The sequence below is a fragment of the Melopsittacus undulatus genome, chromosome Z, assembly GCF_012275295.1.
Source record: "Melopsittacus undulatus isolate bMelUnd1 chromosome Z, bMelUnd1.mat.Z, whole genome shotgun sequence".
Classification (NCBI taxonomy): domain Eukaryota; kingdom Metazoa; phylum Chordata; class Aves; order Psittaciformes; family Psittaculidae; genus Melopsittacus; species Melopsittacus undulatus.
In genome coordinates, this window is record NC_047557.1 from 82,093,426 (window position 1) to 82,104,663 (window position 11,238).

Here is an 11,238-nt window from a genome sequence, read left to right on the forward strand (position 1 = left end):
GGAATGAGAAGGTTGGAAAGTCCTATGTAAGTTGTGGAGCAAGCAGTGGAGATCTTAGGAGCAGGAGCAAGTTAGGAGCACTTCTAGGCTGGGCAGTTTGGCAGCACATGGGAACTGCTGGCCTCTGCCATGGCTTCAGAGGCTGCAAAGAAGCTGCAGGTTGGAACTGGATGATCCTAATGTCCTTTCCAACACAAACCATTCTGTGATTCTATGATTCTGTTCAGGATTCAGAACCAGGAGCGAGCAACTGATGATGAGGCTTGGTCATGTTGTTTGTCCCATCCCTCTCCCAGCAGCTCCATCACCCCAGCAGCAGTGGCTCAGCTCCCTGTGCTTCCCGACGAACAACAGAAGTAATTCCGAGTGAGGACCCATCCACCCTTCTCACAGGCTGCAGATCATGGGTGTTACATGGACAGCTCAGGCAGCAGCAGAGCAGGGTGAGCATCTCTGGGAGGAACAACTGCTGCTCTGGAATGCCAAGCTCTGCTGCTGGATGTGGGGATGCCAGAGCTGCTGCTCTTGCCACATGTGAGCTTAAAACCAGGCAGAAATCCCCTTCCCGGTCTTGCTTACCCAGTACCAAAAGCATGTCGGGACCTACAGCTTCCTCCCTGTACAACACGGGTACCCCCTTTCCTCCACCAGCAGCTCCTGAGCAGAGCCACGTCCAGGGAGGGAATGAGTCCCACAGAGCTTGACCTGCCCCCCTCTTCCCAAAATGTTCTTCCTTTGCAGAGCCTTCCTGTCTGCACAAGGATAGGGATGTGGATGGCCCCTCCATGGACCATGGGGCAATGCAGGGCAGCCTTGCCCTGGGAATTTTGCACCTTCTTTTGGCAGCCAGGCAATGGAGTCAGCAAAGGATTGAAGCCCCCAGGCCCCCAGCAACAACTTTGGAAAGAGGAACATTGGATCTCAAAAAGAACATTTAGGGGCACAGACAACCACAAACTCCCTCTGACCTGCTCAAAGGAGGACAAAGAGCCCTAGCCTGTCACTGTAGACACTGGCAGACACTTACTGAGGGTGAGGCTGAAACCAGCCCAGTCGATGACCTCCTCCTCCTCCTCCTCCTCCTCCGTCTTCAAAAGCAGCAGCTATGGTGTGGAAGGTGCAGTGCTGTGTGCTGATACTCAGAGAGCCTGCCCAAGCCACATGTGTGTTCCCAGCACCCCCATTGTGCCCAGCACCATAAACTGAGGCACCTGTGAAACAACCCCTGTGGGTTATTTAGGAAGTCTAGCTCCAAATAGGTGACCATAGAGGTGTGGATCAAGCTGCAAAGCCTGGCACTGCCACTCTGCTGGTGCCTGGGATTGGGATAGCAGCAGTTGCACACCCATCTTCACGCATCTGAGCACCCAGTGGAGCAGCTGTCCCATCCCCAAGCTGCTGGCCCATCCTGGAGCCCAGCCTGCTCCCAGGGATCGTTACCAGGAGCTTGTGTGTTTGGTTGCAAACAGAGCAGCAGTGGGATCCAGCTGCTCGTGTTTGTGTGCCTGTAGTTGCTCAGGCAACTCGGGGTGAGCCAGGAGCTGCCAAACCCAACGGCAGCCAGGGCTGAGCCCATGGCACGGCAGCCCTGCAGCGGCACGGCTGAAAAGGGGCTCCCACCACCAGGGAAAGGGGCTTTCACTGCATGGTCCCACTGAACACAAGCAGACCAAGGGCGTCAGTGCGGACAGGGCTTTATTGCCAAGCCAGGTTACAGAGTGAGGCTGCAGCATCCTTTGGTCTGGACTTCACAAAGGCAGCAGGATGCCATGGAGGGGGGTTCACATCGGAGACCTTTGCTGACAGCCAGGCAACACCAAGCTCTCCTGGGATGCATCCTGAGGCTGGGCTAGGATCATCCCAGCAGCACTGGCACTAACAGTGTTGGGTGACAGGCATAGCTGGTGCAGCCCCATGGTGAGGTCACCGGTGCAGAAGGAAGGAGGTGGTTGCGCTGTGGGGCTAGGGCAGGTCTTCAGGAGGTCTGTAGGGAAGATGGGCTGTGGTGCCTGGTGGGATTAGCAGGGAGGGTACCCCAGAAGCTGGGGCTGAGGTAGGGGAGGTGCCAGCAGGGCAGGAGGGCCCTGAGGAGCAGTGCTGTTAGTGTGGCAGGGGGGTGGAGGTGATAGCACGGAGGGGGACACAAGAAGGGCTGAGGGGTGTCACAGCATAGTGGGGAGACAGACAGTGCTGGAGCAGAGCACATGGCCCGGCAGCATTCCCAGCCCCATCAGCGCTGGGCAGTCAACATCCTGAGAGCCTGGGGCTGGCTCCAGTGCAGTCTCCGGGGTCCCACATTACATGGGGATGCCCCAAGACTGACACAAGCCCCATGGCCAACGCACAGGGGCCACGGCGGTGGGTGCCATGGGCTCCCATCCCTACTTTTTCACTTTGGAGTCATAGGTGCCTGCATTCTTGTAGGCACTGACGTAGCCACTGGTATCCACAATGTTCTCCCGCCCGCTCTTGCCCTTGCCTTTGCCACTCTCGTCAAAGCGCTCTTTGTGAGACCCTGTGTACTTGGAGGTGTCTGTCAGCCTCTCCACAGCCCCCACCGTCTTGGCTTTCTGCAGTGGGGAAGTGGGAATTGGTTAGTCAAGAACATGGCCCACCATCTTCATCCCTTGCCTCACTGACCTATGAAACCCCAGACCTATGCCCATCACACCTATGGCCACTCAGGCCATGCAGGCCCTGGAAATCATTTGCACTGTGGGCAGAGCTCCGTCCTCGCCTCTCTTCTATCTCTCCTGCTCCCACCATCTAAGGGGCTCTTCACTCACCGTGACACCCACATTGATGGGCTCCTTCCCTGCCACCAGCTGGCAGATGGCTTCGTATGCCTCCTCTTTGCTCTTGTCCTTAAACCTCTTGGGGGCCAGCTCCTCCAGCGCCTTCTTGAACTCCTCATAGTTGATGACACGGGCTGTCTTCCCTCTGCAAGCACAAAACCCAGGCAGTCTTCATGTTGCACCTCCCTCCAAACAGGGCTGCAGTGGGACGAGTACATCAGAGAGACTTTGTCCTTCACCAGCCTCAGGCCCCTCACGTGCCTCTGCAATGCAGCCACAGACTGAACAATCCTGGCTGAACAGTGGGGCTGAGCACAGCCAATGCGAAGCTCCAGGAACTTTTCAGCCACATGCTGTTAAAGTCCTTGTTGCCAAAAATCTCCTCCCTGGGACTTGGGTGCTGGTGGCAGAAGGGTACATGCATCCATTCCCAGTGCTCCCAGCCTGCCTGGGATGCCCAGCACGCTCTCTTCCCTGGCAGACATCAGTCCTTCTCTGGTCAAATTTGGAAAGATGTGCACAGAACTTCTCTCCCACAAGCACCTGGTCCTCACCTCTTGGGCAGCGCAGCAACCCACCATCCTAGGCACCAAAAACCTCCCACTGCTCAGCATATCCTGGCCCCACCAGTGAACAGGCAGGTGCCCAGACAGAGCGCACAGTGGGAGCAGCACCCATCCTTGCTCCTGCACCCTGGTTGGAGCATTGGATGTCTCCATGTCCTCAGAGACCCCAGAAGTAGCTCCAGGTGCCTTTAGCTCTCCACCTGCCCCTGTGGAGCAGAATCCTCCCCCCGGTCTTTTGGAGGCTGGCCAGGCCTAGAGCACCCCGAGCACCCTCCTCTGCTCCCTGCAGCACTTTTGCTGGATGGGAACCTGGCGGAACCACCCAGGCCCACCCCACACTGGGGAGCGGGAGCACCAAAACCTGAGCCTCCCACCTGCAAAATTCAGATTAATTTGTTATTAGGCCTTGCCAAAGCACCCACAGAACCTCCCAGAGGCCAGGATGCTGCAGTGCAGCACCCCAGGATGCAGAGCTTGGTACCAAACCCCAGGGAACACTGCACCACCACCCTGCACCCACCCCTGGGGCAGCTGGAGACCCCAGGAAGCCAAGTCACTTACTTCACCTTGGAGAAGACAATGTCCACATCAGTGCTGGTGACGCTCTTGCCGTCAGTGACTTTGCAGTCTTTGCACAGCTTGGCCCAGTTCTTCCCATTCATTTCTTGCCCTGTAGCCTTGGTGTCGCCGTAGATGGCGAACTTGCGGAAGCTCTCTTCCAGGGATGCCATCTCAGTGCTCCCAGCCATGAGGCTGCAGGGCAGGGAGCAGAGGGAGCCGTTACTGCTTAGGCTGAGGCTGGCTGTCCCGGCAAAGGTCCCAGCTCTGCTCCCAGAACTGGTGAGGCCGGAGGGAGCGCGGCAGGAGCTGGGTATTGGCAGAGTGCTGGTGGCAGCTTCGTACAGGCCAGGGGGCCAACAGCCAAGATCTGTCTTGAGGGGTGGAGGCTCCAGATTGAGAGCTGTGAGCAGTGAGGCTGTTGGCTCCAGGGGCTGGCAGGGAGTGAGCGCATCAGCCTGTCCCTTTGGGAGCACTCGCCGGAATGACGCAATGCAGCTCACTGATCATGAGGAACCACTGCTGCCTCCAGCCCCACCTCTCCCCTGTCTGCTGCCTCTGGCAGCACCTGTATCCCTCTGTGTGGGGCCGGCAGCAACACAAGCTCTGGCTCACCCAAACATGGTGCCTGCAGCAGAGGTGCCAAGTCACAGATGGACCTCTGTGTTCCCTTACAGCGCGGTGGCTACTGCCCCGTCTTGCCTCCCTGCCTGCCATTGTTTCACCAGCCTTGCCCTGCCATTTCAGCATCCCTTAGCATCCCTCAGCAGGCCCTCAGCATCCCTCGCCATGCACTGAACACCCACGACACGGCAGCCAGGGCCCAGAATATTGCAGCTACAGCGCCCCGACGTGTGGAGCTGGGACCTCGCCCAGTGCCCAAGACGGCGTCTTGGCGAGAGCCGGGAGCGGGCACTGAGGGGCTGCGGGATCTAATGCTGCGTTGCCTGGCGACCGTCGGTAGGGAGGAGCGGGAGCGGCGGGGCGGAGATGCCGCCGGTCCCCATCCGGCCCCGGGCTCCGCAGGGGCACCCGCCGCCCGGGATCCGCATTGCACCGCTCCACCCCGCATGAAGCCGGGACTGCTCCAGCCCGGTACCAGAGCCCCAGGGCGGGCAGCGGCGGGAGCAGGGCCCCGGAGGTCCCTGGTCGGGGCGGTCACTGCTCCGCCGCGCTCTCCCGGTCGGTCCCTCACTCACCTCCCGGCGCCGCGCTCTGAGGAGGGGGAGAGCAGCCGCCGCCGCCTGTTTAAGGCGCCGCCATGGAGACGGGAGGGGCCCGGGCCGCGCCCGCACCGGGCTCCGGGCCGCCCCTTCCCGCCTCCCCCAGCCAGGGCCGCGGCAACGGCCGGGGAGCGCCCGAGGTGCGGGCAGAGGGAACCTGGGGAGGCCCCGCCACCACCGGACCCCTCCATCATCCCCAAGGGCCCCGCCACCCTAGAGCCGCACGCTCCCTCCTGCCAGCCCCTCAGCCCACCTGCTGCCCTGCAGCCCTGTCCCGTGCGGGCAGCGTGTCCCCCATAGAGAAAATTGAGCCTATTGGTGACTGACATAGAATCATAGGTTTGGGTTGGAAGCGACCTCAAAGCTCAGCCAGTTCCGACCCCCTGCCATGGGCAGGGACACCTTCCACTAGAACAGGTTGCCCCAAGCCCTCTCCAACAGACCAAAGGCTGCTGCTGAAGCTGTGGGAGCTGATGAGCAGCACAGTGAGCCAGTCCACTCTGCACAGCCTGGTAGGACACCCTTGGAGCAACCCTGAGGGCAGCCAGCCACAAGACAGCCTACCCACCATGGGTGCTGCTTCCTTTGCCCAGAGCCCAACCACACATAAGGCTCCCAGCAGGTGCTCCAGGCTGAAGCAGCGCCCAAATATTGTGTTTGACAGAGAGTGAGTCCCAGATAAACCCACACCACTTACTCACGGCCCCTACTCAGCTCTTTGCTCAGTGCTCAGGGCTCTGTGCTCAGTGCTCTGGGCTCAGTGCTCCCCTGGCACTCCCCATCCAGCTTCAACATGACCAGGAACTGGGGGGATGCAGCACAAGGATTGCTGCTGCCATGGAGGGTCACAGAATCATGGAATCAGAAAACAGGGTGGTTTGGGTTGGAAGGAAGCTTAAATCTCATCCAGTTCCAACCCCCTGCCACAGGCAGGGACACCTTCCACTAGACCAGGTTGCTCCAAGCCCTGTGCAGCCTGGCCTTGAACACTGCCAGGGATGGGGCAGCCACAGCTTCTCTGGGCAACCTGTGCCAGGGCCTCAGATCCCTGCTTCCCCTTGTCGTATCACTACACCCCCTGCTGAAGGGTCCTGTGTGTAAATTAGCGCCTCGGGTCAAACAATAGAGGCAGCTTTTGGCACGGTGTGGTCCCTGCCTGCCCTTGTCCCTGTGCAGAGGAGCTGCAGGGTAAGGATGGACACAAAAGTCCCACAGCTGAGCTACCCCAGGGGTATCAGTTCTGCTCCCTCCGCTCTGTGGTATAGCCCCACTGACAACCTTCCTCTTTTGGCTGAGGAGCATATGTTCTCTGCTGAGACCTTGTTGCCAGCTCTTGGCTGGACAAAGCCCTGAGCAACATGCTCATGTTGATCCTAGCCTGGAGCTGGGTCTGGAGTCCTCCAGAGGTGACCACCAGCCACCTCTGAGAGTCTGTGGTTTGGGATCACTCACCTCTGCTTTGGAGGCAAATGCCAGGGCTGCTGTTGGAGGATGCAGGCATCCCACAGCAACCTGCCCACTTTGGACAGCCCCAGATGGTCACAGCCACATGAGGGATCCCACTTTGTCACATCCCTAACCAGCCTTGTGACCTTGTCAGCTTGTTTCACAGCCCAACCAGAGGCAGGGTGACAACAGGCACCTGCCAGCAAGCAATGACATCCCCGAGGAAACAGCTGAGGGTAGGCAGGACATGTGGAGGCTCATATGGAAGGGCTGGAATTCATCAGGCCAATCTCACCAGTGTGTGTGTCCCTTCTGTCTAACTTGTCCTGGTAGAGCTCAAACAGGGCCAGAGAGCCTGGGTGCTGCACAGAAGAGGTGGCAGCAGGTGGGCTCTGTCCTGAACAAGCATGTTCTTGTTCTTCATCAAATGTGAAAGCAGGTCCCAAAGCACAGAGGCTCAGAGGTGACAGTGGATGGCTGTGAAGTGGGAATTTAAAACAGCAAAGCCCTGGAGCTGCCGTCTCACCCTGCAGACAGTGGTGAAAAGCTTGCCATGTGCTCTCTGCTTTAAGGAGGGCAGTAACTGGAGCTGCCATATTAAGACTAAGGCTTGCTGAAGGTACAGCCTTGCCCTTAGGTTGCCCTGCAGCTCATCACTGAAGCAGGAGTCTTTGGCCCTGCTTCCAGCTCACAGCTTCAGAGAGGAGGCCAGGTAACTCCTGGAGCATACAGCCCATGCAACCCTGTATGGCTTGGCAGCAGCAGCCCTATCCACTGAGCTGGCAGCAGACAGGAGCTGAGCAGGAGCTAGGCACTTTGGCAGCTCTTCTGTAAGAGCTCCAGCCAGCACCGGGGGCTGCAGATCCCAAAGAGCTAGGAAGCGGCACATGGAGAGATCTGGGTGAGTGCTGCCAGGGCTGGCGAGGTGCCCCGTGTGGTCGGGTTGAGCAGGTCAGGTTTCAGCTCCTAAAGGCTGGGGTTTGTTGTGCATTTGTTGTCACCATGACAGCCTTGTTGGGATGGAGCACGGTCCTTGGCTGTCTCCTGCTGTTCCTCATGCAGCCCGGAAAAGGAAGACGGGGAGGAGGCTGGGACTTGGTCCAGAGCCCGTGGCAGGGGCAGGAGATGAAGAGGAGGTTGCACAGGTCCTGTGATGTGGTGGAGGAGCTTGTACGTGGCTCAGTGCTCAGCTCCCGGGGGGGGCCTTTTCTTGCCATTTCCAATGAAGGTCAGGATGTTCCCAGGCTGTCTCCTGCCCCGGGAAGCTTACTGAGCTGCAGAACTCCCATGCTTACCCAAGACACACCGAGGTTCACAGCTCAGTGTCGCCAAGACACAGCTTCACATGCTGGGTTTGTCCCTGCTAGGACCATGCCTATCATCACACCTTCACGCAGAGTCCTGGGGCGTTGTGACTGCTCCAGGGTGCAGCTCAGAGCTCACACAAGAGCACGACCTCAATACATCCTCTGTGCTCACCCTCCCTCCTCTTTGCCTCTTGCTTCTCCCAGGGCTGGGCACCAGAGGCTTTCCAGAGTCATCCCATTTCAGGAATTAGTTGCTGGCTCAGCCGCACTGGGGTGGGATGAGGTTATGCAGGAACGCTGCTTCTCTAGCACAAGTTGCTACCAAACAGAGGGAAGTGTTTCCAAAGTTGTGCAATATGTATACAGTAACCCCAGCAACAGCGAGTCCACACGGCATCAATGGGGCTTAGCTGCAGCGGATGAGCTCTGTGTGTGTGTGTCTGTGTGTGTGTCTGTGTGTGCCGGCTGTGCCAGCTGCTCTGGATCAGCTCAGGATGCACAGTGCCAGGCAGAGAGGAGGCACGGGGATAAGCTCTAGCAGGAGCTTCCTTTCCCCCCCTCACTGCAGCATCCCCCTTGGGACGCTCTAAAAAGCAGAGCAGGAACAGCCTCACCGAAAAGCATCTCCCAAAGGAAGGCCCCCTTGACTTCAAAGAGAAAACAAAGAAGCTTGAGTCAGGCCTGAAGATGAAAGGAAGCCGGGTGATATCCCACACAAGAATAAGGCTTACAGCAGGCACTGCAATACCTGGCATGGCTGCTGGTGACTGTGATTTATGATTGCAGACTCTGGAAAGCTGTCACCATCCTGTAAATGTATTTCTTGGTCCTAATAAAAAGCTGGTGTCCTGCAGTGGAAATGGCCAGTCCAGGGCACTGCCTCCTGCTGACGGGAGAGTTCATGCCCTGACAAAAACCTTGTATTTAGTGCTGGAGAAGGTGCTCAGAGATGCCAGACCTCAACGATTCTGCAGTGATGGGGAGCTGAAGGCACCATGATTTCTGCTGTCACCTTAACTAAGCTCTCTCCTGGGCTGTAGCAAGGACTCAGCTCATGGTCATTTCAATCCTCTGGTGTCATGGCCAGGACCATTTTGCCTGCACGCTGGCTCTTGCAGCAGTACCCCAACGTGACATGTTCCTTCTGCTTGCTGCCACAGGTCTACTGCGGACCTTCTTCACCAAGGCAGCAGAAATGCCCTTGGTACCTGAACCTGCAGGATATCTACACTGTGGTCCCAAAAGGACAGAAATGAGGAGGGGAAGGAGGGAGCCCAGCCTATGCCTGCTCCTGCTGTGACCAATTCTCTGCCATGGAGAACTTCCATGCCTTTGCGGGGTACCACACACAGCACCCAAAACCATGTGTATATCACAAAGCAGCATCTACAAAGGGCCTTCCCGGCATAAAGTGGCTCAGCAACTGCCCTTGCTAAGGTTTATCCTTGCTGGAAACTGAGCTGGGGCAGAGAGCAGCTCTCTCCCAGGAGCTAAACCTATCTCACTCTCACCATTTTCACTCTTGGGTGCCCAATATGCACCTTCAGCAGTCCTCCTTTAATGAGGTTATGGCAAAAAACTCCCACAAAATCCAGCCAAAATCAAACACATGATCTGCTTGGGGCCCATGACATTCAGGACATCAGAGTCCCACCAGCCTGTTCTGCTGAGGCCTGGTTCTTCACTCAGTACCCAAGCAGCCCCAACGCACAGCCAATGCACCACACATTTTGCAGCCAGTAGTGAAAAAAATATTCCATGTCCCAGCTGCAAGCAGCAGGATTTCTCCCCTGTCCACAGAGACTCCCAAACTGGGGTCTCCAGGGTATCCTGTTGGCCTCCAGAGAAAATCATGGTCTCTCTATCCTTGTGGGGAAGTCTGAAGGCTTAACCAGCAAGCCCGGCAGCACATGGAGCTCTGCACTGGTGGTAGCTGGACAGAGACCCTTCTTCAGGTAGGTGTCTGGGTCATACTGCCAGAAGGTACCCCAGGCCACAGCAGCAAGGAAGCTGTGAGGAGTGTGACCACAGGCCAAACCTTTCTGCAAATTAAAACATTATCTCTTCAACAGTATGTGATACTCCACTTCTACTGATCAATCACTCATGTAATTCAATGAAGAGTCAAGGTTCCTAATTCCAGCTCTTACAGGAGTCAAAAATCAGACAACAGACAAGGATACTAAAACAGACCTTTAAAGAAGCCTGGGGTCAATGATCCACTGCCTTGCCAGAATTCCCCAAAGACTGTCCCAGGAAGTGCTCAACCACACTTACCCCATGAAAACTTCAGCAAATGGAGGACTCACCTACTCCAACTTCAGCTCTGCAAGGATCAGGGGTTTCCAGGAGCAGCTGCAGCACTACCTTCTCCTTGAAGGCAAGCACTACTTGAAATGCCCACTGTGCAAGCACCACACAGCGTGGTGTGGGCCAGGTGACACTGCTGGGATGCTTCCTGATGGAGCCAGGCCTGTTGCCGGCACTCAGGGGCACTCCTGGAATGGAATGAAGCTTTCAACACAGAACAGGCGCCTTCCTGCCTCTCTCTGCTGAAGTAGGCTCTCCAGAAGGAAAACTGTCTGGGCATAAAGCTCCAGGGGGAGTGGACTTTGCATGGATCTCCAAGCAGCATAGAAGTCAATGTGAGCACTGGGATGATGGGCAACAGCAAGGCTGGGAGTCCAGCCTGCCTGTCCCATGATGGCTATGCGCAGGGGGCATTTGTCCCCAGATATCCCATCCAGCTCTGAACCATTTCTGATGAATGCCCAGCAGCCTGAGCTAGGCAACGGAGCAAACAGCTTAGCTCCACTCACATGGCACCCCACTCTGTCTTACCATTAACCTGCATCTGCCATAGTCTGAAAAAAGGGTTCGGTGTGGTTTCCATGCATCAAAACATTTAACGGCTTTAACCTGACAGAGGGGAGATTGAGATGAGCTCTTAGGCAGAAGTTCTTCCCTGTGAGGGTGCTGAGGCCCTGGCACAGGGTACCCAGAGAAGCTGTGGCTGCCCCATCCCTGACAGTGTTCAAGGCCAGGTTGGATGGGGCTTGGAGCAACCTGCCCTAGTGGAAGGTGTCCCTGCCCATGGCAGAGGATTTGAACTGGGTGAGATTTAAGGTCCCTTCCAACTCATGATTTGGTAGGTTTCTACGATTTGGTAGGGTGATAAAGGCTCCCCCTCCTACTCCTCTACTGGTGCACCTATCTGTTCACACACAGCCCAGCACAGTGCAGCAGCAATGGCCTCTCCAGAAACAGTGCATCCTGCCATGCCAGGGAGGCAGGAGCTGTGACACTGCTACAGTTGTCAAGTGACAAATCACTGGGGCACATC

General features: G+C 57.1%; 1 protein-coding gene across 1 annotated transcript; it reads right to left on the reverse strand.

Annotated features, from left to right (window-relative positions):
• Positions 1-1,712: 1,712 nt before the first annotated feature.
• TPPP3 (tubulin polymerization promoting protein family member 3) lies at positions 1,713-5,196 on the reverse strand. Its single transcript, XM_034072883.1, has 4 exons — positions 5,119-5,196; positions 3,923-4,114; positions 2,787-2,940; positions 1,713-2,570 (listed from the first exon to the last, which is right to left on the reverse strand). The coding sequence occupies exons 2-4, from the start codon at positions 4,108-4,110 to the stop codon at positions 2,382-2,384; spliced, it is 531 nt and encodes a 176-aa protein (XP_033928774.1). The 5' UTR covers positions 4,111-4,114; positions 5,119-5,196; the 3' UTR covers positions 1,713-2,381.
• Between the last annotated feature and the right edge of the window lie 6,042 nt (positions 5,197-11,238).

Excerpts from the sequence above, each read along its gene's own strand:
- TPPP3 (XM_034072883.1), bottom strand. The coding sequence starts at position 4,110 with ATGGCTGGGAGCACTGAGATGGCATCCCTGGAAGAGAGCTTCCGCAAG. Across the intron at positions 2,941-3,922 it reads ATTGTCTTCTCCAAGGTGAA|AGGGAAGACAGCCCGTGTCA; the intron begins GTAAGTGACTTG and ends TTGTGCTTGCAG. Across the intron at positions 2,571-2,786 it reads CCATCAATGTGGGTGTCACG|AAAGCCAAGACGGTGGGGGC; the intron begins GTGAGTGAAGAG and ends TCCCCACTGCAG.